Below are 27,638 nucleotides of genomic sequence, written 5' to 3'. Positions count from 1 at the left end.
ACTGGTAGAGACAACTAATTATTAACATGCTTATGAAGTTAGTAAATAACAGTTTAATTACAGATTTTTGTCAAATCTCTCATGCGACACGTCTTTCAATTTTGTTGCTTAGTCGTGCAACCATAACTTTAATTAGTATTCTTTAGATGGTTAAACAAGAAATTGAAACACCACAAGTAATAGCAACTCTAAATGTTACTATTAGCTGTACAGCAATTATGCTAATAAGCATTGCTGCACATGTATCAACACTGTAATCCTTCCCAAAATTTGGGAAACAAAAGGAATGAAATAGAGTTGTTTGTGGTTACTCATCAGACATATGACAGTCATTTGGGTTCAAGAAGGTAAGAGAGGGGTGAGAGCTTGGTTTATGTTCAGATCCTAGGCGGCTTTTGCCTTTTTTTTTTTAGTTTGCAATGCCAAAGCAAGATACTACCCCTGTGAGATGAAATACTGCCAGTTTTTCTAGTTCCTCACAAGGCTGATGTTGAGCTGGACTATTCCATCAAGAGTAAACACAATTAGACTTACTTCAAAGCCATCACTTCCGTCACTGTCACTTTTCTTCCAGCCTCAGATTAACAGTGCTGCAGGCAAGAGGTGGTGTGTACACACACACGGAGGATCGACAGTCAAAGAAACCATCAAAATCATGCTACATCTGTTAAAAAAAAAACAAAACAAAAAACCCCAAAACCCTCTGCCCCATCAGCAAAGGTCACTGTCATCATCTTCATCATAAATCGCAATGCATTGATTTTCATTATTAACAAAACTCATCCCCCACAAAAAAACCAACACACGCAAATGATACCACACATTAATTTCAGTAGATTCCTTAATGCAATGGGAACGTTCTAGAGTTTACCACATGTAGGTGTATAAATTTCATCCATGTGCTCTTTACATTTTTGAGTACTGTGAAGTTGATATTGAGATGATGTTCAAATTACAGTGTAACCATCCTGGTAAAATTAACCTTTCATAGAAAATACATCTGCTGTGCTTAAACAAACTGTAATGAACATTTGTAAGCCTGCTGCATGTCTACCTTCAAAAAGTAGACTACAGTCTTTCAAAGACCAACAGTCTTTCAAATTGTGCCCAACCACAACCCAGTGAATATTTGGTAACAGCAACATGGCATGCACATAGCATATCAGACTCTGCTTGTGTCCATTTTAAAACAAGCCCTTTCATCAATAAAATTTACCCATGCAAAAAAAAAAAAAAAAAAGACCCCATGTGGAGTCAGCTGCTGATACTCATTACAGACGTCCTCGAAGAACGGAGATTCTGTAACAATCAGCACTCTCACAGAAAAATCCCAGAATGAATAAAATGCTTTTAGATTTTATTTCTTTGCTGCTATGACTGAAAAGGCTCAACCAAAAGGCAAAAGTATGTATTTTTTCAATATGTAAAATACATTTTTATATAAAAAATAACACACAAACACTTTATTACACACACACAGATCCTTCCCTTTTCAAAATTCCAGATTCTCCTCCCTCTCAGGAACCAGGTTCTGCCCTGGCCCTGTTTCATTTAATGAAGTTCACTCTTCACCTTACAGCATTGCAACCAGAGGGAGACAGGGCAAGGGAAGGCTCTTTTGGAAAACTCACTTCCTCCATCTATTGGCACAGCAGTTAAGCCACCTGACTTAGAGAGTCACAGAATTAACTAGGTTGGAAAAGACCTTTGAGATCATCAAGAATTCCTCCTGCTGCTGTTATTCTTAGAGCAAAAAGGGATTTTAAGAAGTTGTATATAAACTTCCCGTGAAAGATAGGGATAAATCTGAAAAAGAGTTTTTTTAAGCAAGACGTAGCACTTTAACTTTTTTACTTTTCTGCTTTTCACTACATGGGCAGTTTTATCCTTTAAAATAATGTTTCTAGTTGGATTCCACATATCTATCTATCTGCCTCTACACCCAAATTTCATACATCGATGCCTCTGCCATAGCACCTTAATCTGATTTTTATGGTTTTCTTGCCTCCTATGCTGCTTTGTTTCTCCTCAGTTGTGATCTGGGCCAATTTTCCCCCTAGTGTTTAGATACTCATGAAAGACTTTGAAAAACACTTTGACACTTAGCATTGACAAATATCTACTTTCCTGTAACTATAGTATCAAAACAGATACGACATACAGGGGCTTCCAAACAGTTTTTGTTGCAAAAATGATGGGCTCTCATGTGCTGCAGACTGTGGTTGTTTTGTGCCACATGTATTTCCTAAGCCCTTGGTTTTAGACATGAATATGCCTTTTGTATTCACCTATAGTCACTGCTTTGGAGTTACTGCTTTGCATACATCATCTAAATTCCTTTCTGCAGTTGTGATTATTCTGAATAACAGAGACTTGCTACATTAAAAAAAACCCTCCTGCTCACTCACAAAAACCAGAGCAGCTATTATAAAAGTAATTGGTTTTCAACCCTCCTTTAATTAAAGAGAATAGTTGGGGGAAAAATCATGTCAGAAAGACACAGGAAATCAAAATAAGACTTCACCAAAGAACTAAGTGTCCTGGAGAAAATGTAACAGCATTTATTCAAATCATTATGATGAGGGGAGATAAAAACTACTAAGAGAAAAGTCTGACACTGTGTGTGCAGAGCAGATAATTTTAAATAATTTTAATTTTTTTGGTTTTGTTTTGGGTTTCTTTAAAGCAGAATAACATCCCATTTACAGAACAATAACTGCTTGCTTAATTTCACGTTTCCATCCTTATACACAGTGCACCTACTAAAGGAAAATCTTAAGAACCTGGAACTATCCATTGGAAATTTATCCCTAAACTTAAAATGTTGGTGGGAACCAACATTTTCTGATCCTTGATCCCACACTTTAAAGACGGCCCTTCTGGTACACCAAATGCTCTACACAAAATACAGACCACAGATACCATTACAAAAAACTGGGAGTGAACAATAGAATTCACAGTGAGATGCAGCACAGCTCATAAAGGGTAGTACTGGGTATACTTGCATCACAATCCTAAATTTTGTCCTATCTCTTTTACACAGAGGAAACAAACCCAGCAACCCTCTCCAAAACGAAACTTTTACTTCAACTCTTGATACTGTTTTTAAGTAAACCACTTTCTCAGAGCTTGTTGGTGCTTCCCTGGTACTGGTCACAGGATTTGTGTCCCAACTTCTAAGCTGAGCACTGGAATTGTGGGCAGCTGCACCCCATGGTGTATGAGGAGATCAGAGGCTAAATCCTGGTCCTGGGTGGCTCCTTTACTTTTTTCTTCTTTTTAAAAACTTCAAGGGCTGAGTCTGTTTTGTGCTTCCTCATATTGGGCTGTCAGTGAGTAGAGCTAAAGGTAAAAATCTCTTGAGGATCATCACTTCTTTAATTTATGAAGGAAAAAATATAGCTAAGACATAAGAAGTATTTCTTAGAATTTGGTTCCTAAACTTCTATTTACATAATTGAGTAGAAATTAGATTTTGAAAAAGTTCTTGAAACTTTCACTTACTTAAAGAGGACAGTGGTGCCTTGAATATTAAATTCTGCTGCTCAGAAGATCCTAAATGGACTTGCGTACCTGGGGAATTTGAACCCTGTTACACATAATGCCATTTCAAATGCTGCTCTATGCCTAACTGGAGATTAGGGAGCTTAACTCTAAACACCATTTGTTTCCAACATTTGTGTTTCAAATATGATTAATTTAAAAAAATAATTAAATATGCACACCATGATTTATAGGTATTACTATGAAGATTACCTCAGCAAAGGGTTGAATCACTACTTTGATGCAATTAACTCCAGACTCCAATTGAGGTACACCAGCAGGCCAGTCTGAGGCATCTCCAAAACTCCCAGGCCTGCATCCTTCACCCCTAACACATAACGGAAAGAAAAAACCCCTAAACATTTCAGCTAGTCTGCATAGTTTACAGGTGTGCAAAAACCAGCACAAGTGCACAGAAACAAGTAGTGATTCTTCCCTCTAAAGTATGTTCCCTGATAAGTGCATAAAAATATGAAAATTTACATGTTTTGAAGTCTGGTAGGAATTCAGGGAAAATAAGGCATATTTCTATTTTCCTCCTCTTCTGGCCTTCTGATTAAAACAATCACGCTACCTTGTGCAAGCCCCACATACACACATTAAACCCAGGACCTCAAACAGCATTTATTAAAATCTTACTAGGATTGGTCTTTCTGAAAGTAAATGTGATGCATATTTTCTTTTTATTTTACTGCAGATACAACTTACCAGGAAAAGGCTTGGCAATGATGAGAGATCCTGGGAGAATTTTCAAGAGCGAATCATGATGATTACTACAAGTGGTGGCTTTATAACTGCAGGAAAACTTTGAGAGTCCCCATTTTACCAACTTGGTGTTTTATGTTCTCAACTGTACAGGTTTTTTCTATTCCGTTTTAGCATATTAAAGTTAAATATTTTGTGTGTGTGCACAGCAGATTACACAACTGTACACTTCAGCTAACCTGCTTCTTAAAAAAAAAGCAGAAGCAAACACAGATCATCCCTTTCAAATAAAACATGGAAATTTTCTTTTAAAGACCATCTAGAAAGAACACCACTGGCATCAGAACAGTCTAGCTCTGTTTACCTAACGACGAGAAGTCAAAAACCTTTCAACTGGTCATGCATCCAATACCTGCTCTCCTCCCACTTTTGGTACTGAAAATTAACATCAGGGCTGCTGAACCATAAACATATACTGGAAAACTTAAAATGTCAAAGATGCTGTTCATAACCCTCTCAACACCTTTTCTTTTTATCCCACTCTCCACCTTGTCAGGTTGAGAGCTGAACTCAAAATATTTGTTCAGTTAAGGCAAAAAGCCAGAAATCTCATTGCTTGGGATTTGGTTCATCTACACCCAATCAACACAATGTTTTTGTGGAACACTTATTACACTCCTTGCTAGACAAGTACCTTTTTTTTGTGGTCCCAGGCCATATTAGTACCCCAAGTAATAAAACAACAAGAAATGAACCTTTGAGAAGCAGTTTGGTGCAATACGCAGAGACCAAGAGCAGATGTAGGAAATATGAAGGATAATCTCCAAATTTAAGTTCACCTGTGGACAGTGCTGAGCTTCTTAAGAACTACAGGTGTGAAATATTTCAACAGATGAAGTGACACTATTGCTGTCCAAATTGCATGCTGATATTGTATGGCAATACCTTCTCCTTGAGCAAATAAACATCCATTCACTTTTCATGACACGAACCTCTAAAGCTAAGGAGGGAATGGAAGTTTGGTCCAGGGCTGCTAAGTTTCCAAAGTACTTTTGCAAGACTACTACATATACATGTGTATATATATATATATATATATATACACACACACACACATAAAAATTTACTGCTGCAGTAATAGCTAAACTTAAATTTCACTGTGATAAAAATCTTGCTTGGCTCTTGGTGCACTGTGAAAGCTACAGAGGTGCCCATCACTCCCTAATTAGCTACAAGGAGCGATGAATTCTCAATTACTTAATCAAAACAGCCATAATGTAATTTGTCTGTACTCCCTAAGTGTGGCACTAAGTCACAACTGTCATACATGAATGGATTATTATTTTTTTGCATAAATACAAATCTCAGTAAAGAAAAAAGACTAATGATCACATTTTCACCTTTTTCAATGTCTCATTACAAAGTTTTAGTGGAACAGAGCAGCCGTGTTTGCACCTGCACTTCATGACGTAATAGTGATTGTGTCACAGTGTGTAAAAGTGTGGCCATTGGAACTTACCAGATAATGAAATGTTCAGATCACACCATGGAGTGATACCAAATCACTTCTCAAGTCAATCTTAGTGCACAAGGCACCAAGTTTTCTTTTGATTTTTAAGAGCAAGATGTTGTGTATTTGTAAGACATATTGCACATATATATTTGCAATTTATAATGACACATACAGCAATGAAAACTGTCTCTGCGACTGGTAACATATAGTTACCATACATATAGTTTGAGTGAAACCAGAAAAAACTCACCTATTTGAAAAAAGAACCCTTGACAAGCAACACTGACAAACGATTTCTGCACCAGTATCTATTAGAATTTCCACCAGCTTCCCTCCAAGTAGAGTACTATCGCAAAACCAGTAACTGGAAGTGACACAGGGCTAATATCAATTTTGCTTGCTTTCTACCACCTCCAACTTCAGTAGTCACATTTTCAATTTTATATTCACATCCTCAGACCATCCAAGAGCTCAGACAGATCTGCACAGTGAAGCCCCTGTAGCTTCACTGGTGAAAATGAGATGTATCATCAAAAGTTAATATCATGCCTCTGATTCTGAACGTAAAGTGGACAGCATGTAAGTACAGAAAATGTATTACTGGAGTATGGGGGAGAAAACTGCTTAGAAATCTAATTAAAGAGGAATTGTAGACTGCTGCTTAGAAAATGTTTCACTGTCTGTACAGTGTGGAAACTCTTGTTTTCCTTAACAAAAGAAAGGGAAGAAGCCTAGAAATTAAGAGTGGATTCTCAATCATAATAACAATTAATGTTGTGAATCCTGCCAAATTTTAAATGAAGAAAGAGTAAGTGTAATCTGTAAACCAAGGACTGATATCAGCAAACTTAGAGCAAACTCACCTTCTATCACTAGCTCAGCAAGAGAGGCCAGCCTAGGAGACTGATTCTTTCAGGCACATCACTGCTCCTGGCTCCCAGAAGACTGGGAATTCACATTATTTGGCTTTTTGGTGCAGGGTTTTAAATGAGAGATTCATGTTGAAAATTATTCTAGCCATACATTTGCTTTTTGAGAGGTACTAGGAGGTAATCCACAATTCTGACAAAGTGTGGTTGGTATCCAGGCGCCTTCCCAGACACACTGGCATCCGTTTGCTGCTTGACAGGACAGAGTTTACACATCAAAACCGAACAACTTGATTTATTTAAAATTCACCTCAAAATGCATTGTGTTTAGTTTCTTTTTTAAAATGAACATTCAAAGCATCAAAATATTACTAATTTAAAAAGAACCTTTGTTAAGAATAAGATAATTTACATACTGTAGATTGTGGCTGTGAGGGGAGAGAAACAACCGATGGTAGATTAGGCACAGTACGAAGGCCAACATGCCAGAAAACAATACAGCTTTATGCTCAACTTTTAAATGATCTAGACAAAATAAGACAATGGGGCAGGAAAATGAAACCAACCACTTACTTGAGGGCGTTCGTATAAAATAAAAGTGTTAGTAAGTTTTCTATCTTGACCTAGCTCATTCATGTATTTAAAGAACTCTATCTTCTTCCAAATAACAAAAAATGTTTCTAAACCAAGGCAGATTATTATTTGGAACTGGCATAGTAAAATAAAGGATCACAGTATACAGAGCTTAAAATCCTGTACCAGGAAAGAGCAACAAGTGGTTTACAAGGGGATCACTTAGGTATATTATCTAATTTTTAAAAACAGAGATATAAAATATCAGTTGCATAGGGATTTAAATATAAGGCCAAGCAGGAGATTAAAGTAAAATAGAGCTCATAAGAAGGGCACTATGGTGTCAAAACATAGTATTTTCATTTGAATTAATGTCTAATTCAAAATCACAGTATTTTGCTAGTACTACAAAAAGTGAATGTCAAACTGTCCCATTAATGTTGAACTGAAAACTGACATTAGAACTTCTAAACAGTACAAAAGTAAAGCTCATTGTCTAAACCTGATCAGTGTATTAGCACAACAGTGCTTGGTACGTACCTGATTTATATACTCTACCTTCTGTAAATAATATAAAGGTTATTTTTTGTTAATAAGTGTGAGATCACAATATTACTGCATGCCATCAGTGGTTTGCAGGCTTACTTGACATTTAATTATTCAGTCTTTGAAAGTGTAAGATCCCACCCTGCAGAATCTTCACCCATTGAACACAGAACACTGTCATTAATAAAATACAATAGAAGTTCCATCACTAACAACTAACATATAAGCCAGGATTTTAGGTCTAAACCCAGTACAGTTCATTATTATTAACTCACAGCAATTTTTTGTTAGGAAGGTAACCTGTAGACTTCCAAATAATCTTGTGTGTATTAAATATAAACAAGTATGTAACTAACGGTCGTCTCTTGGCATTTCAAGTAGATTATTCAATTGTGAAAGTATTTCTGCAAAATCAATTTTGAGTTGGTAAAATTAAGTTCAAATATTAATTTCCATATCTACATGTAGCTTAATTAACCTAACATTGTAAGGAATAGTAGTGTAAGGAAAAAAGAATTCTCCAGATGAATTAGGCATTAAGGTACATTAACTGGGAATACCTGAACCAACATTGTAACTGAAAAAGTGCATAAACATAGTAATACTACAAATGTGTTAACTACAGAACAAAAGGTTTTCTGAAAGCTAAGTGATATTATTTTACATGTTATTTACAGGCGGTGATTTTTCCAGACACCACAGAGCCAATTCATGATCTTAAAGTTCCTTTGATATATTCAAAGTGTCCTTTGGCTTCCATCCTATTCGGTGAAGAACTGATTCCCACCCTGGGGAATCAGGTACTGTACAGCCGAACAACACTGCCATTGTGGTTCTGTGATTCTTCAAAATTTGCTTCTTTCCGTTTTTTGAAGACAAGGCAGTGTTTTCACTTCACACTTTTCGTGGACGTCTCGGACTCCGTAGACTGTCTGCCATCAGTCCACGCCTCCCGCGTGCTCTTCAGGGCCAGCGTTTTCTGCTGGTCCACCACAACGTAATCAACCCTCTCGTCTGCCACGCTGCTGCCCGAGCCACTGCTCTTTTTCTGGGAACAGTGAGAAACAAGTTCAAATAAACTAACAACAAAAGAGCAAGTAGGTGTCCCAAACAGGTACAGAACAAGCACAGGTTTCTCTGAAAGGTCCAACACCCATTTGAGAAATGACCATTAAGATGATCTTGCTGAAGGCAATTTTGACCTCCTGATGGCAGCACTGCAAGAGCTGAACATCTGCTTACCTTACGAGGTGGGGTAGACTTTCCCGAATCTAGGTCCAGATCTAAATATTCCACTTGTTTATCTCCTTTAGGTTTTACCATAGGACTGCTTCCTCCATCAAGGCTGTTGCTTCCAAACAAATTCTGCAATCATAATATAAACAACCTCAGCTACAAATGTGCAACTAGTGGTCCTCATTATCAAATATCCTTACTATAAACTGCCAAAATGTAAAACGTTAAGGAAATGACTGACACTCTTGCAATCACTTAAATCATGCAAATTTCATTGACCCTGTATGGCAAGGGGATACATTCTATGTCAAAACCGGGACAGAGTCAAAAGCCAGTGGGAAGAAAAAACCCAAAGACCACCCCCCAGATTTAAGGTTGCCACCAAACCCATCTGTGCCTTCCACTTAATGTCCCCTTCATATCAAGAAATAAGAACAGAGCATGTTTCGTTCTTTCTAAATGTAGTTGTCATATCTCAAATTTAGCATTACTTAAGCACAAACATTTTTATTTTGTTAAATTGTTGTTAAATACCTAAAATAATTTCAGCTTTACAGTAGCGGCAAAGCTTCAAATGAAACTTTCACATTTCATTCAAAAGTCATTATGGTTAAGCTGAAAATCAGAGTATTGTTCAATTGACAAGACCAAAATATTTAAACTTTGGAAAATATGTGTGGTGCTGCCTGAACTGAAGTTGCATTGTATGTACCTAAATTTCAATTAGCCCAGACTTTTACAACCTCACCTCCTCTGTCCTCTCCCAGCCTGATCCCTCCCTCTTAACAGGTGTTATAGGAACAGTACAATAGAAGGACTCTTCTCTAAAAGATAAAGAAAAAACAGGAAGACAGAGGGCAGCAGTCAGCAAAAAATGAAGAGGAGGGCAGAAGGAAAGACAGAAGGGTAAGGCTGAGAGCAACTTGAAAGAAAAAGCACAATATTGCTGATTTTATTAAATAAAACAGAAGTATGACACGTCCAAACAAGATGCTTCATAGCTGATGACAGAAAAAGATGAAGAAATACGGACTCCTTGCTAAGATTAGAGTTTGAACAAATACAAGTTCTCAGAAAGTCTATTTAATTGTCAGATTTTAAAACAAAGGCTGTGAGATATCTGGAAATGTTCTGGTTCTTTAGGAAATAAAGTATTTAATGGGTTAAAGCTCAGTGAGCTGGGCTTTTTAAATTGAAGTTATCCATTATATCTGTATTGTCCAACTCATTTAATATGAAGTGGTAACAAGGACAAACACAAACAACTGATATGAAGTTCATTTTTGTTGCTCAAATTCACTGAACAAATTTCTGCATATTAAACACACAAAAATCAGATTCCATATCAATGTTTCCAACATAAATTTAAAACGCTGTTACTCTTTAAACAAAAAATAATCTGTTATTTCAAACAAACTAGGCAGGCAGAACATATGCATTAGGAAACAGAAACTTTAAATAAAAGCAAATGAAACCAAAAGGAAATCTGTAGAACGACCTTAAAGAAGGAGCAGTGTAAGCAAACAGAAGATATTTATGAGCTGGGGTATTAATTGTACCACCTTGGCATGGAAGTTAAGCCCCTGGAACAGCCGTAAGAATCAACAGAAACCTGTGAGTTGAACTGTGCAGGGAGAACCGTGGGCACGGGTGGGGCTAATCCCTGGTGTAAAATGGGATGTTTCTTGCACCTGTGGAACAGGACACCACCCATTACTTACCAATGGCCCTTGCAAGATAAGATTTAGCATCAGCAGCTCCCCCATGCCTGGTGCCTTTCCCCTGGGAAGCACAACTGCACTGTCAGGGACGGCACAAGGCACAGCTCGGGGCGCTCTGCAGGCTCCGGGGCCTGCACCCCACCAGAGCTCCCGCAGGGAACAGCACAAGAGGGACCTGGGATGCGGCATCCAGAGGCAGCAGTGGTGAGCTGGGGGGCAGGGACACTGAAGGAGACTGGGAGGGGATCCAGAGCAGCAGGGGACAGGGAAGCGAACAGCATTGTGAGAGGGGAGCTCAGGGGCAGTGAGATGGGCCAGCACATGCCATATAAGAAGGCAGACACACAAACAGAACAAAAAAGGTGCTAGACAGGCCCTCCCCAAAGAAGGTCTCACATAAACGATTTAAAGATGAAAAATGCTGCTGTGTTCCCTACAAAGAACCCAAACATGTGAATGCACTGAACAGGCTGGATGGGGCTTTGAACAACCCAGTCTAGTAGAAGGTGACCCTGCATGGGAGGCTGGAACAAGATGATTTTTAAGGTCCCTTCCAATCCAAACCATTCTATGATTCTATACTGGACAAAAAGCTGAGCTCAAGACACAGGTTTTCCTCCGGTGTTTTATGCATATTCTAAACCACATTTTAGTTTAGGCCTAGGTCTACTGCTGTTGTCTTCCTTAAAACTACTGCTATGGGGTCTTCTTTTTCTCTCTCTCCTTCCCCTCACCAGAGAAAAACCACAGTGTGCATCATTAACTTTTCTTAACTAGCTGCACTCCATGCTGAGTATCTGAAGCTCCATTATCTGAGAAAATTCTTCCCCAAAGGGGAAAAAATACAGACAGTCAATACACAAAGACTCCTTCTATCCTCTTCTTTGAAAGAAGCCTAATAAAATACACATGGTTCAGTTTTTGTAGAATGTATACAACAAGCATCAATCCTTTTTTCCCCCTGTTCCTTCTACATTTCTTGGAAGATGTCCTTTTAATACAGCCTTTTTAAGCATGTCTCAGAGGTCCTAGGACAGTTTATTTCCCTTTATGTCATAATACTGAACTGGTGCATGGCCCAAGGACAAGGAATTACAAAGAAGGGACAAATTCTAGGAAAGAGGTGGAAAAAAAGTCATGTCCTGAACTGTTTTATACAATAGATATGTATATCAACCATTCTCTTTATGCTCTTCAGTGAAATCCTATCAAAATTACAGCTTTGCCATGGAGATTTTTTTACCATTCTGTTGATCTAGAAGTATAAAGGGAGTGATGTTGAGTGAAGGATCTGTGTTTGCATGATTTTAAAGTAAGGACTGCACAGGAAGAGAATAGTTAAGACGTAGATTTTACATACTGGGTCTTCAGTGGACTGATTTGGGTTCATGGATACATAATTCTCTTCACTGTCGTGCGAGTCACTGCTGGAAGTTGTGCTATGAACTGAATCCGGTCTGGGAGACACGGGAAACCTGGAGGAGCTAATTACCAGGAATTATTTTACAAACAATACATCTCGAATATCTTAAACCTCCTGGTAAACAACAAAAATAAGCATATTAGAGCTGAAATTCTCATTCAAGTTTACTAAAGTGTCACATTTTTTGGTTATAAACAATCCCTTATATTTAACATCACAAAATAAAAATTCACACGGACACACTTTATTTCCATATACAGATACACACACGCACACACATATGCACACATTTCCAAAGGAAACTTCAAGCTAAAAATATGATGCAGATGTACACACATTTAGTAACACTCTAGTCAACAAAAATGATTAATCTGAATGAGGAAAAGCCAAGAAACTTACTCTCGTGCAAAGCTTCTGGTGATAGGAGATCTGACTGGGGCTTGTAATTCTTCCCATTCAGGCAGAGGTTTTATTTCTAGTGGAGCTGGTTTTGCTATGTAAGAAACAGACAATCTTAAAGCACAGAACATTCCTAAACAAACTTAAATTTAATAGCTTTTCACAGCCTAAGTACAGAAAAACCTCTATCTTTCAAATAGTAAATATTAGTAAGGAAAAGGAGTAAGGAAAAGGAGACACTGTTCCATTTTCAGAAAGACATGATATATTAACTTATGCTTTTAATCTTTCAAGGTAATGAAAAGACACATCAATTAAAAAAATTAAGATATAATATTAAAAAAACCCACTGCAATTTCTGAATTTGCTGCATATACTGGTACGTAGTAATTCTGTTTTGAAAAGAGATTCTGAAAGTGGCAGCATCGTGTTCTGTCCTCGTTCTGCTGGGATGACTTGTTGAGTGGCAAGGCCAGGGCAGAGCTGATGGGCTGTTTCAGCAGAGCCAGCTCTGAGGACTTTTCTTGGCTCAGCGCCAGTTGTTATAATGCTAACTCTGTCCTCGCTGTGTACATGTGCCCTCACTGGTGAGGTTTCACAGCTCCAAGCGTGGGCAGAACCTGCAGCTAAGCCTAAGTCTGCAAAAGTGAGAAATAAGCCAACAGCAGGAAGAGCCTGGCTCACTTCAGTGCTCATCCACAGCCGAGCAGAGCAATGTGCCACTCATGACAGCTAACACTGCTCTCAAAAAAAGGGCCATTTTTAAATTCCATTTTCAGAACAGAACCACAAATAGACTATTAGCAAGAAACACATTATCCCTCCTTCCAGCTTATATGTCTCACCCCTATTAAACATTAGGAAAAAAAAAAAAAAGTATAGAAAGACTTGTGGAAAAAAATATCACGGAGTCAAACTTCTGTCAACTTTATCCTCCCTAAAACCGTTTTTAGAAAACAAAATGTAATGTCATCATAAAAACAGCACTTTCTCTCCTGCCCCTTGCCACCATGAGTTTTCTGCCTCTTGGCAGGTTCACTAAGATCAAGAGTCAGGCATGTAGTGACAGAACTGAATGTGACATAGGCAAGATGATAAAGCATGACTGACACAAAAATTGGTCAGCTTGGCTCAAGTCCTCTGTAAAGGTCTGAGACTACCTGGCAGGGATAAACAGTGGGCAAGGTACTGCTGAAGCAGAGACAGAGCCAGGACTTTGTCCAAAGCCCACCAAAATCAGCAAAAATATTTCATCCAGTTGCAGTGGGCTTTAAAACCAAAGGTAAGGATCAGTGATATTTCTGAGAGATTTTTAACATTGTTCATAATCTTCTCTACTTCTTGTAACTATATAAGGCACCAAATCAGCACCTTCAATAAAGCCCATCAAATTAATTGCAATCCTTGTTAATATACATAAATAGATGTCTGTACTAGTATATGATCAGAGGATCAATATTTTGCTTCATTTCAGGAGACCTAAGTGAACTCTGATTTCAGGTTATTGCCTAACAAAAGTTATTTCAAGTAACTTAAGAGTTATTATGTACAATTTACAAGTTATTATATACTTGCTTCTAAATCAACAGACAAAAGCCAATCCAAAATACGAACAGCTACAACTTAAGAGATCAGAACACCCATGTTAATATCAAAGAAAAGTTTCCATGCACTGTTCAAGCCAGAAAGTTTTTAATTCCTTATATAGGAAACTGGTTGCTTGGCATGGAAAATGCATCCATGACCTTAGACTATAACAGAAAAGAATATGCCAGAATTAAAGTTACTCTAAAATAACAGTTCTCTTAATTTTTGCATCACTTATTTTTATAAAGCTCCATATACATACAGTGCTAAAGTACATACCCTTTCTTCTTGTAGTAAAGTCACCTATGGTTTGTGAATCAGTTCGCTCTAAACCATGTGGTTTAGGTCTTAAAATTTTAGGACTTTGACCTAATTGGCAAAAAGAAGACTCTCTTAATAATATTCTATTTATAAGTGGAAAACTGGAATTTTGTAAATAAACATCACAACCCCCTGCAGAAAGGTTAATGCCACAAGCATAAGCAAGCTGCTGAAGGAAATTTTACAGTCTAGCTGGGGCTCACACTAAGGGCTTAAGCACCAAACCAGAAACAAAGAAAACACTGCATGCAAGTAATAAATATATTGGAGGCAAGTGTAAAAGGTGTACAAAAAGGCTAAAAAGTGCATCAACAAATATTGTAACTGATTGTTACTACTAACTGGTTTCATTTAAAAAAATTAAAAATGCATATTTGAGGAATACCTAGCATGAAAGGAGAACAGTCATGTTTCAGATACAAGCTGAAGTACCCTCAGAGAAATTAAATCCTCCTTAGCACAAAATTACTTTGGAAATAATGACTCTTGGGAGTCTCTACTCCCATGGTACTCTTGGTAGGTCTTCTATCTACTGTGCATCTCCCACTTGAGATGCCCCAAGAATCTTTTTCCACAGTGCATTTGTTAAACTTGTTCCCCAGAGGTCTCCATCTGTCTGTACCAAACCCCACTACTCTGATCCTGCAGATAGAGTGGGATTTTCTTCCTGAGTTTCCAGCCTGCCCCCCTACCAAGGCACAACCCAACCTCCACCAGAAATGACCCTGGCATAAAAATACCAATCACCCCCCTACAGACAGCAATGCAAATCCCCTCTCAACAAGGATGTTCTTTAGCCAGCTTGACCAAACACTGCAAGGTCACACCATCTATTTCAAATAAACGTGATCAATAATGTCTAATAGCCCTAAGCTTTCATTAAAGTCTACCTGACGAAGTGTTAGCATTAAAAAAGGCAAGTGCCTTCAAGTGGTACACCAAGAAGCTATATGAATAAACCAAATGAATAGTTTAAGTCTGATTATGTTAGAAAGTTGCCCTACAGCACAAAATGGAAAAGGACTGGTACAGACTCAGGTGTGGGCTGGTACTCCCAGCAATGGGTGAGAATACTTTGTAAAAAATAAACTTGGCAACAAACACCAGAAGTTTGCAAATCTCTACCCCAAGGGCTTTGCATATGAAATGCTCTATTACTGTTATCACTGAAGTATTGGGAATAATCAAGTAACAACAAGAAAGGTAAATACAGAGGTTTTGTTCTGTATCTTAACTTCTACATAGTGCTTCTGAGAGACCATGCAGGTAAGATAAAATTTATTTATTCATTAGTAGTGCTGCATAGCAACTGCCTTAAAAAGAAAAGGACATGAAATTATTTTTACATAGACAGTTCTTTTCCAATTTCAAAATCAGATGCTCCTTTAAATGGCTCAATGTGCTGATGAAGAGTGAGCAGTTGGGCAATGCTGACCAAAGACACAGATTGTGAAGTGGAACACGAAGTATTTCTCACTGGAGCCAAGTCAAAAGCACGAGCCAGCATGTTGGTGTACTCAGTTCTGAGCTGATCCAATATTCTTAAGTCCCTTGCCTATAACTCTCTGATAAAAGCCTGCCTATTTAAAAAGACCAGGATCTTAAAATGGATTGAACAAATGTAGAAGTTCAAATTCAAACACTTTTTATTAAGGACAATTTGATTTGAATATCATTACCTAATCATAGTAATTTTGTATTTCACAGTTTTATAATCTGATTTAAAAGAAATCTGGCCCAATACAACTCAAATTAATATGCACTGATGTAAAAGCACAGATAGTAAGCACAGTGAGAAAACTAGCAGAGGTAACAGTTAATGAAATTATTTATTTATAAATAACCTCTGCTCTTATAACCAAACAGACTGAAGTGCCTGAAACCCATAATACAGAGATAAACTCAAGGAACTCAGGGCTGTGACTCATTATTTCTCCTTCTGTTAATGATGCTACATGGTCTAGTGCAGCCAACCTTCCTGAACTGGGATTAGCCCCATTTGTAAAACGTGGATATTATGTAACCAACTGCTTCACACTTAATTTAGCACTTACCAGCTACTTTGAGATTTTCAGAAGAGCTATAAAAATAAATCCAAGTCCCTTTAAAACTTCTGCATCAGACAAGAACATACAAAACTCACTGAGCTTTCATCTCTTGCTGCTGGAAGACTGTTCACCCTCAATAAATTCGGTGGCAAAACAGCTTGCTGTTACCAACCAGCCCGGATAATGTAATATCTCGAGTTTAATGCGTCACAGAGAATTAAAATATTTGTGCAGGGTGTTTTCTTTTTTCTCCCTACAAAACAAAAAACCAAAAGGCCTAATCTCTGTTGAGGAGCTTATACTGTGCAACAGGAAAGACCTGGCACCAGGCAAAGGAAAAGAGGAGGGGGGGATCAAAATCACAAATCTGAGGTTACGTATTTGTGTAAGCGCAGAATTCTTTCACCCTGTTTTTTCCCATTTAAGAAGATAAAGCGACATGAGCCAGGGCACTGAAAGTCCTTAATAATATCCCTTGCTGACTTCAAAAGACAATTTTCCCCAAGGGCACACCCCTGTGTCTCTGAAAAGCAACAAACTAAATAAAATACGGAGGGGAAAGTGCTTCCCACCTGTACAGCACACTGGTCTCCCACATCTGTTCTATCCACAAATACTCACTAAAGGTAACGTGTCACGGGGCTGTTCTTCAAATCGGTGTAGTGACAGTAGGGCTCTATGGAGAGCTGGCTCCATACAGCATTCCAATGTCAGCAATACTGAGGAACACATTTCCTGTGGTTCCCACAGGCCCAGATTTACCTCATCTCACAAAATATAATACTTTTAACTTACACACCTATTCTGGGAAGGATAAATCTGGGTAAAGGAAAAAAAAAAGGTGTCATTTATGCAATTTTATTTTTTTTCTAACTGAAAAGGAAATAAATGTTGTGGCACCACTGGATGCAAACCTACACAGGAAAAAAAACCGAAATAAATTATGTCAAGTGAAACCAACCAAACAAGAAGTGAAAATTAGATGTTTTCACTGTTCAGTCAAGTCACCACCTGTGAAATGCAAAATGCTACAGCCATGAGAGAGAAGCTCAGCTTCTGCACATTCTATCAGATTGTACAAGGGCACTCTGAGCTGAAAAATCACTAATGAAATCTATTTTTCTAACAAATGGCTGATTGTACAAACTGCCAGGCACTGCAAGCGATCATGGCTGTGGCACTGGAGTGCACTCAGATGCACGAATTCTGCTCCTGACATTTGGGGCACGTCAATGCCGCCTTTGTCTGTGAAGTCACTGGGAGAAGGGTCCATTTCACGTGTTGGAGTTTGTTTCAAACAACACTTTAAACTGTAAAACCTTTTTGGTTTCTGCATCGGCTCTTGTTGTTTTCCATAAAACACTTGGAATATAATATTGGGGGGGAGAAAAGTTGTCCCACTGCAGTAAATTCCTGCATCAGTGTAGGTGGGTCCTAATGTTTTTGGTTTTGAGGACATAATGCTGAAGAGATTCATTTGTTCTCAGGCTACTGCTTTGAAACACCAGAACTAAACATGATTTCTGTTAAGGACACTTCTTTCCTGACTGGATGCTTGCTCCATGGCTTGCTGGCACAGGATTTCACGTCAGGAAATTGCAAACATACTCACAAAAGAGGCCAACTCTTCTGTTTAAATACCAGCTATTTAGGGCTTACAGTTTTAAGGTAAATATACTAACGTGACATAAAATTTGAGAAATGCATGATCTGCTAATGCTGCTTCCTGGCCAACAGGACTAATCCTCATGAGACAAGGAGATCAGATGTAGGAATGCTAAAGCAGTGCTGTGCTTGGGATAGGAGGAGGAGAGCAAAAGGAAAAACAAGCCACATAAATGCCCTGCATCCACACAAAAGTGCTTTCGGTGAGAAATAACTAACAGCAGTTTCTTGTTTCCATTAACAAAATACACATATTGCTCCCTTTTCTTCGTAATTAGATGGAACTGAATTTTGCACTGAGGTCCAAGAATTCCCATACTCAGAATCACTGTAGATTTTTCCTTGAAAAACAAGGCTGAAACTCACTGGTTTACTCCCACAGGGTTTACTATTTGCTTTTCAATTCTGCAGAATAAACTCCTGCTTTCCTTCTCTTCCTCACCCCAGTGAACCCTGATTCCCGAGTACATGGTCTTCAACACAGAGCTCTACAAATATCCTGAATTTGCTTTTTCATCTCTGTTTTTGTAAGACTGTTTCCTGCCAAGGTACTTCTAATTAGAAACATGTATTTAGTTATACAACATTCAATTGGATTTCCATACTAATATCCACCAACAAATAGGAATATCAATAATGTGCTTTGTTCTGGTTGGTGATAAGGCATGGATGCTGATAACTATAGTCTCTTCAGAACAATAAAAACAAACTGAAATCAACTTATTCTTCAATGTTATGAAATATAAAAAGCAGTCACATAAAGAGAGGCTCTCCAGTCTTCTTAGACATCTTTATCGCCTCAAAATAACTTTTTACAGAGAACTGGTACTTTGAATGCTCCAGAAATTAAGAATGAATTTGGAAAAAATACCTGATTATGAAGAAGCCCAACTGGATCTGACAGCTAAAGTTCACTGGTATTCCTAAAATATTTGGCAAATGCCATAAAACTACTCAGAGAATACCAAAGCTATTAATCATCAAAATACTATTTAACTGCTCTAATTTGTGAGTAACTCTAGATGTCTGTATTTTAAAAGCCCCCAAAGCATGATGAACTGAAAGCATTCAATAACAAAGACTGTTTTAAAACCAAAGTACAGTGTTCTGGAGCGTTTATTGATTAGCAGTTTAATGCTGCACTAAGATTCGTGAAGTCCAACAGACTTCAAAAACAAAACACAGAAAAAATAACTGAATTTAAATTATTCACCAGAAAAGTAAAACTTAACATTAAGCCTGTTAAAAACCAATGGATAAGCATGATAATACGGGCATCAAAAACTATGTCTTCTTGAAAAAACTGATGACACAGCAAAGAAAAGAAAAATTTTATGAAGAGAAATAAAAATAGAGCATTATTACCCATGTTCTCTTGTTCCTGCTCTACCTCATATCTTTGGAGTTTAAAGTTACTTAAAAAAAAAAATCCCTAGCCCTAATCCCTAACCCTAATCATCCCTAGTACTAGTATAGAAGTATTGCAGTTTGTCTTCAGAAAACTGGTATGTTTAATTTTGTTACAATCATTGTGTCCAGCAAAGCGCAGCTTCCTCTGCAGCTGTGATACAGCCATCCAAATGAAATCTTTATTGAAATTATTTGTTGTTTCAAAGTTTTGGAAGACAAATCACAGCTGCAAGTTAAGGACTGGTGCATCACAGCAAGGAGTTATGTAAACTTCATTTAAAGCCATTAAGTAAAAACTAGACTTGTACAAGTAATTTAGTACAGGCATGGAGGAAGCGTAATTTTCAGCTAAATGGGAGCTTGTGGAGGACAAAGAAGAAAAAAAAAATCAATAATTTTGTACTCAACTTGCTTTAGGAACTCTGAGGAAGCACCTAAACAGTCCCCAAAAGCTTAATTTTTTAAAATTCGTAAATGGAACGAACAAGGGGTGTAGCTTCCAAGACAGAATAGAAGATTAAATGCATGGATTTCTTAAAAGCAAAATGAACAATACTTCTATTCAGAAAAGTCATCGCAAAAATTACAATTTCTTTTTCAACAGATCTTTAATTCAGTTCTTGCTGCAGATTGAAATCACCATTCTCATATTTTCAATGCCTACTTGTCCTAAAGCCTCAGGACATAAGTGAACCTTTATTAAAGAATATGCAAGACAATGATGATAGTGTAGAACATTGCAGTGTTGCCAGCTCCTAATTATTATTGTTTTAAAAGAACTGTCAGCTCCCGCTGTCACAAATGCTCTAAGTGTTTCTCTGAAGTTTTATTTAAGGATGGCGTGCTGCTCCTGCTGTATCAGGACATGCAATATATTCACAGTGTCCAACTTAAATATTTACATGTTTGAGTGCCTAACAAGGAAACTGTTCATCAGGCTATTTATAACTACCTTCATGATTAATGAGGGTTTTTAATTTCCTTAACAACTACCTACTTTGCCTGGGATTTGTAGAGCACCATGCTACACTGCAACAATGGGAGATTATTCCAGTCATCCAGAAGCATCACAGTGGGTCCTATGGGGACCAGAATGTGGCAGGTGCTTCCTGCCATGGGAAGGCTCTGTACACAATTACCTTTTCAAAGTGGGCCTGGGCTCTTTTATAAAGAAAACTGGAATTCTCTGTGAAGTTAATCCATTTGGGAGATGCTCATGAGGAGTGGTGGCAAAGATACAGCCACATTTTTAGAAGCAGTCCACGTATTTGTGGTTTAACCACACAAATTATGTCTTTTAACATATTAAATGAGAAAAAAACTATGAGAGAAACAACCAGATAAGATTTTTAACATTTTTAAAAACAATCACGATTTCCAACTCCATGAGAATTTTCTTCCTCTCCCTTGGTTTCTTTTGTTTGTTTGTTTTCTTGTTTTCAAGCTGCAACTGGGTATTTTCTTGGCATGAAAAGAAATGTGTGCATCACTCACTGCCTCTAAATCCAAGTTTACCACATGCTGGGCTGAAAATTACCAAGGGCCAAGCAGCAGCGGTCTCTTTTAAAGGCAATCATGTGGACTTAAGTTTTAGGAAGCCTCTCAGATTAGATGCTGATATACTTTTGTTGAAACATAAGCCTTAAAAAAAAAAAAAGTTCAAATGCACTACATTAACTATTGGTTATTTTTTCTATCAGCAAAATAATCTGTGCTGCCCCACCCAAAACTAGGACTGAAAATATTGTTCAAAATAATCTTGAATGCAATTAAACCCTAACAATATTTGGACAAATAGAGTTGCTATTCAAGACAAACGGAGCAAAGTACAGTACCATGCTGTCAGCTGGGAACCCTAAATTCTGTACCGCCTCTGTCAGCAACCTGCTGAGTGATCCTGAGGGCATCGTTCTATCTCAGCTCCCCATGACCCTGAACTAGGACCTGTGCTAAACAGAACTCTCCCAAAAAGTGCTTTTAAGTATTATTGATCAAAAAATTTACAAAAATGACATTTATATTTATTCATTCATTCATTCATTCCATTCATATATTATATTCAAATGAATGAGATTTAACTTTTGATTTTTATTCCATCATGGCCATGAATTGTTAATTCAGCCATATGCCCACTGTTCATGTATTTCTTTTCAGAACCTTAAAAAACCCACTTTGGTAGAAACGTGCTATGACACGGAAGAAAGAAGTTACTGATTAAATGTAAGTTGGGCATCAAACTGAGATTCTGAGGAAGTAAACTCCCCCATCACCAATTCCATTGTTGACTTTACACTTTGGTTCAGATATTGAAAAACTGTATTTTATCAGTCAAGATGACAAGCACATGTTTCTTAAGAGATTTCAACCTTACAGATGGGATGGTGTTATATAGCTATAAGGACTTGTTCTGGATGGCTCCTAAACAGTTATTTAAAAAACCCCAACAAACTGGTTTTGTAGTTGTTTGGTCTTAAAGTCTTGTTTTAAGATGAGATACCCCTCTGCCCTAGCCATGGAAACAAATCCTGGGGCAGGAGGGGGTCACTGTCACGCCCAGAGGTTCACAGACACACCCATCTCTCAAATGCTGCATCATTGAAATGCTTCCTCCTGGCCGGTAAAAAACAATTCACACCTTTTTAGTTTTATTTTTGACCACGAACTTTTCCCTTGAAAAGAGAACCTGGTTGTTCTTTGCTGCCTTGTCTGTCTAGGGAGTCTTCCTTCACCTCGCTGCATTTGGGCACCTTTAATTGTACTGCTCCTTCTTGGACAAACAGTATTTTGAGGAAGGTGTGTCACCATCACAACAAAAGTCACTTTTGTTCTGTGTCAGAACCAGTCACTGTCTTTGAACAATTCAGGGAGTAAGACCCAGCTGCATGGGTGGATGCAATATTTTTTTCTGCTTGAAGCCTTTTACCAGCAAACACACTTACAATTTAGCATCCATGCAACTGTGGCAAGCTAAAGCAGCCAAAAAGCAGAAATACAAAAATTAATATAGCCAATGGTCCTATGTAACTAAAGAAACAGCACCCTGAAAAAAACCAAACTAAAAAAGAGATTATTTTTGTCATTCAATTACAGGTGAATGCAGAAAAGCATCTGCCAAACACTCTCTGTTTTGTCCCAAGCAATACATCACTTACCTTTTGGTATGCTTCTCTAAAGAAAAAAGAAAGTGCTTTGATTCAAGTTATTGGGGCAGGAGGCCAACACTATGTTTTGAAATTACTTTCAAGACTTCCAGAAAGTACTGGAAGCTCCCCATATTTACAGAAGCAGCTGTGAGCTAGAGAAATGAAACTACACAAATCTGTATTGTAATCTCAAGGCTGTAGATATTTTTACTCATTATTACTTTTTAACCCATTTTCTGAAACCAAGCTCTCCTAGAGACCAGTGGAAAAAGAAACAGACTGGGGACATCAAAGAGCCTAAGGCTCTCACAGCTGGGCTGCACAAGTCCTCAGAAGAATGTCCACATACTTCAGGGAATTTTAGACCTATAACCTACATTTAGTTTACCTATGTCAGAATCACGACTTCTCTATACTTCTGCATAGTTGTAACTATTCTGAACAATTTGGAGAGTATTTATGATTTGATAAACTATCCTGAGTGTCAGTTGCTTATATCAGAACTGTGAAGAGCTTACATGGTACAGTCACTACTGCTGATGGACAGACTGCCAGATCCTTGCTGCCTGACACGTTATTCTTCAAAGACAGCACAACCAGAAGGGGGTGAGTCTCAGTTTCATCTCAGGTTGGCAAAACTGAACAGTAAAGGGAGAACAGAGACGCTGCCATCACTGAGCCTTCCATTTTCTACCCTTGTCGAACTATACTGCCTGTAAGCAGCAAGCCCTTAAACAAAAGGAAAACAGAGGAGGTGCTAAACACATACATTTGACAACAAAAAGCAGTGTATCCTTTCTTTATGTGCTGGCTTCACTGCATTATTTCTTTATCAAATGCATTTTTAGCACTGGATGGAACAAACCTCCCTGGCCCACAAGAACATGACTGAGCTAAAGCTAATGCTCATGTGAAAGGTGGTGGTGGTATTTCTAATAGCTTCCAAAAAGCTTGGAGGCAGTGCAAACACTGTTTTTTCAGCAATCTGTAACCAATAAAAAAAAGATAGAGGAGCTTCTTCTGGTAGAACATGAGATGTGCCCTCATAACACCTTACTCCCAACACATCTGATCTCTGCAGTACTTTAGAGAAATCTTCGGGAGAAGCACTGGTAGTCTTCAACAGAAGTTCTTGAACCAATGGCATATTAAACCCCCTCAACATTTAAAGGAGCAATAGCCAGAAGGTAAATATTTTATGTTCCATTTCCTCCCCTTCTGTGTCTGCCAAAGGTTTATTGAACACACAGGCCTTTCTGACGCTTTCTGTGCACTAATTTGCAGCAGAAGAGCATTGCAGTACATTTACATAAGCAGAAACAAACTGGTAATAGAAGCTGCTACAAGAACTTGAAAGCTGAAAAAGCAATGCAGAAGAATATAAAGCACACACTTATTTTAGTTAAGTAAAGGTCCACTTAAACAAAGGCTTTATCTAATTGAATCCAAAGGAACCTGCAGTTTTATTTTCCCAAAGGTATATCTGGAAGGAGTTGTGTGGAGATCTCAACTACTGAAATGGGAATATATCACCATCCTGATGTGTCATCAGATCTGCTCTTCACAACAATGGAAAACTCGCAGTGGTGCATTTGATAAAATTAGAGTGAGGCGGGGGGGGTGTGTGTGTGTTACTAAGACCAAACCCTCAGTGATAAATCAGAATCATTACCATTCTTGGCAGCTCAAGATATTCACAAAACTTTTTTTTTCAGCCCCTAAGCATCTACTATACAATATTTACTTTTAGGGACAGTTTTACTTTAAAATCACTTTCTCTTGTAAATTATATTAAACAATTCTATTATTTTACAGTGATAACATCTTCCAAAAGTCTACAGGCAAAGATTTCACCCAGTAACTCTACACTCATTAGAAGGTATGTTAGCACATCTAAAAGTCCTTCCCCTGGTATTAGATACGTCTTTCTAGCTGTAAAGCATTTGAGGACGGGAGCAAAGCAGGAGTCTTACATGCCACTTTCTGAATGTGAAACACTAATTCAGTTCCAAAAAGAAAGATGCAAGAGCAACGATGCTGCCCCAGCAGACATCTGTGCGGTGGCTTTGCGCTGCCAACAGCAAAAGTTAGATGCTTTTCAAAACATACATTTATTACTTTTGAAGGTCATTTTATCAGTAAACATTTTATCAGTAAAATACACAAACTAGCCAGTCTGGGAAAATATTTTAAATCAGTTCAGTTCAGTTTATTCTGAGAATGTTTTCCAGTATCAACTTCCATCAATCTGTTCCTGTCCAGTATTTCTTAAGAACTGAGCAAAACTGCTGTCTGGTAACACAGAAACAATTAAACACAAGCAGAGAGCCAAAAGTCTTAAAAAAGGCCATGCCTCACTTTTTGAAGATGGACAGGCAGAATGAGACTTGGTACTTTCCATTTCACACCGCTCGTCTATCACAGTGATACTCTATTTTCCTTAATTACAGGCTGTTTTCACTTAGTGGTAAAAATACTAATTTAAAGGTTTAGTTAGCAAATATTTTGGACCATCTGGATATTTGCCATCACACTTTCCCACAATGAAGTCAGTCATTCTCAATGTAAATACTAATTTTTTCAAGTACATAAGATTAAACATAGGACTTACTCAAATGCAAAATAGGGCACACATTTGACCTAATGTTCTTTAGTTCCCTCTTCTACAAGAAAGTAAGTTATCTTGTCTCAATAACTTAGTAGGGAAACAAGTTCTTTAAGCATTTCCCTGTATTTCTAGTAAGATGGCTGATAAAACATTTTAGAGAAACTGGAAAATCCAATCTATTTATTAGAGATTCTCTATACCTCTCATAGACACATTGCAACCCAATTGTCTTGGTTCCTTAAGAAGTCTGGTGACCCAAATAACCCTTATTTTAAGGTAAAATAAACACATTATGCACCAGATCCAAGAGATTACTTTTTTAGAATAGATTTGAAGGGGCCCTCTAAAATGAGTGTGTGTACTGATCCTGTACCAAGCATTGTTATGGCCATAAATTTGTGTTCTACCCAATGCTTTGTATTCTCTCTCTGCATCACGAGTGTCTTCTATATATAAGGAGACACTTCTGAATCTTAGGAATTCAGTGACATTTTTTCATTAGTAACTACAGCAATAAAATCTAACCTTATGCCTTTATTTGGCATTGTTATTGTGATGTTTTAATAATGTTAAAAATACTCCTAGGGCTCCCCTGTGATTTGGTTATCTCATGGGATAAAAATCATTTGCCAAATAATTTCTAAAAACATGATCATTTGCCACTAATCAGAAGTTGAGAGAGCTATGTTATTTTCTTAGATGATAAAAATTAGCTTCTCTTGGACATTTTCCTCACCTTTTCTGTCTGGTTTGAGGTTCCGATCCACGGGCGGTGGCTCACATTCTGCAGCAGGTACCGACCGTCTGGGAGGGGTTTTTGGGCTGGACCTGAAACCCATGTGAGCAGGAGGAGGGACTTGCTTTCCAAATAATGGAAAATCAAACGTGCCTGGTATCATTGGTACATAGTTTGTTTCCTGGATGGGTTCAGTGAAGCTGCTGGAATGCTGTCGTGGAGGAGAGTTGGGATTCATTGGGACATAATTTTCATCTAGTTCTTCACTTGAAACACTTCCCACTGTCAACATGCTTCTGTTTTTCTAGAATTAACATATATTTCCTTTAACAAAATAAGTTATGCAATCAGCTGTGAATCATATGAGTCTTTTAACCTAATCTACTCAGATTAATATATTCTATTGAAACTGAAAAATCACAAACACTGCACAGCTTGCTTTGTTACTCAGGAACAAAGAGCATTCAAGCACTGTCACTGCTGCCTCTCATCAGATCAAGTCATACTTACAAAGTGGTTATGGAAGCCCTCCAATGAATTAGATCTGTCATTCGGAAACGTTCGTGGAATATCATAACAGTCTTGAGAACTAATTTCTAAAGAAACAAGAAGAGAAAGTGGCTATTTATCACCCCTGTTCCTGTCACTTGGCACAGGTATCCAGAGACTGTTGTTATTTACTGTCTGCTTCTGAGAGCACACAAACACACCTCCTGAAACTGTGGCCCTATCTATATTTGAGAGGACTGTGTTCACAAACAACCTTAGCGCTCATCAGTCACAACTTGAAGCTCTTACAGTGGTGTTTTTCCATGGCAAGAAAAGAGAAATGAATTTTTGCTTTTAAAGAAGCAGCAGAGTCTATCTTTTAATTGAGCAGGTGTACTAACTTAGTGTAAGAGTGAGAATCTGGGCCCTCATGAAAAACCTATTCTAAAATAAACAAACAGCAGATGCAGTTTAAGGTCTGGAGAAAGGTTTTCTGACTGATGCCCTTTGCTTGGAAAGTGCTGATTCAACAGGATCCCATCTGTTGCAGGAACAGGTGAATCCCTTCTCAGCTCCCCAGTGTGGTCTCCAGGGGCTTTCAGTTGGAGTGAACTGCTGCAGAACCGAAGATCTCTCCCTTTTTGGAGTCCTGGATCTTGGCAGTCCCCATTAAGCAGGTCCTCAGCTCCATGGCTGGTTCTTTGTTGGACAGGGGTCTTTGTGAGACTCCTGGCTCCCAGGTGCTGCTCATCCGTGCAGGCAGCAGGCTGCCTTACCCTGTGGCAGGGACGCCCCTCTTCATGATGCCAGCATAGAAACTGGGCAAACTCTGGGGTTTATCCCCACCTTGCCCTGAAAAATACCTCTGAAGTTTTTTTGGGATTTTCACCACAGAGGAAATATAAACAACTCTGTCCTTAAGTACCAAATTTAAACAGTGTTTTCAGAAAGACTACTTTCCTGAGGCAGATAATCTCAGCTTTGAGAAAATAAGCAAAATAAATAAGCAAAAAAATAAGCAAAATAAGGATCTTTCATAGTGTTACTTTGTAATTTTAAAACACTAACAACCACCAATATTTTACACTCAGTCTACAAAATGA

At 38.0% G+C, this 27,638-nt stretch overlaps 1 protein-coding gene across 8 annotated transcripts in view; it reads right to left on the bottom strand.

The window, feature by feature from the left end:
• Window positions 1-6,897: 6,897 nt before the first annotated feature.
• GAB1 (GRB2 associated binding protein 1) overlaps window positions 6,898-27,638 on the bottom strand; it is a 94,626-nt gene continuing 73,885 nt past the window's right edge. For 3 of the 8 annotated variants that reach the window (XM_039550544.1, XM_010412060.4, XM_019293377.3), the window contains exons 5-11: window positions 26,557-26,642; window positions 26,047-26,350; window positions 14,395-14,484; window positions 12,529-12,622; window positions 12,067-12,190; window positions 8,992-9,114; window positions 6,898-8,797 (exon numbers count right to left, since the gene is read on the bottom strand). In XM_039550544.1, the coding sequence (XP_039406478.1) occupies window positions 8,639-8,797; window positions 8,992-9,114; window positions 12,067-12,190; window positions 12,529-12,622; window positions 14,395-14,484; window positions 26,047-26,350; window positions 26,557-26,642 (980 nt within the window). In that variant the 3' untranslated portion in view covers window positions 6,898-8,638. The other 5 variants (XM_039550545.1, XM_010412062.4, XM_010412061.4 and 2 more) reach the window with 4 other exon arrangements.

This window comes from Corvus cornix, chromosome 4, assembly GCF_000738735.6.
Source record: "Corvus cornix cornix isolate S_Up_H32 chromosome 4, ASM73873v5, whole genome shotgun sequence".
NCBI lineage: Eukaryota > Metazoa > Chordata > Aves > Passeriformes > Corvidae > Corvus > Corvus cornix.
This window is presented reverse-complemented; position numbering and strand designations above follow the sequence as displayed.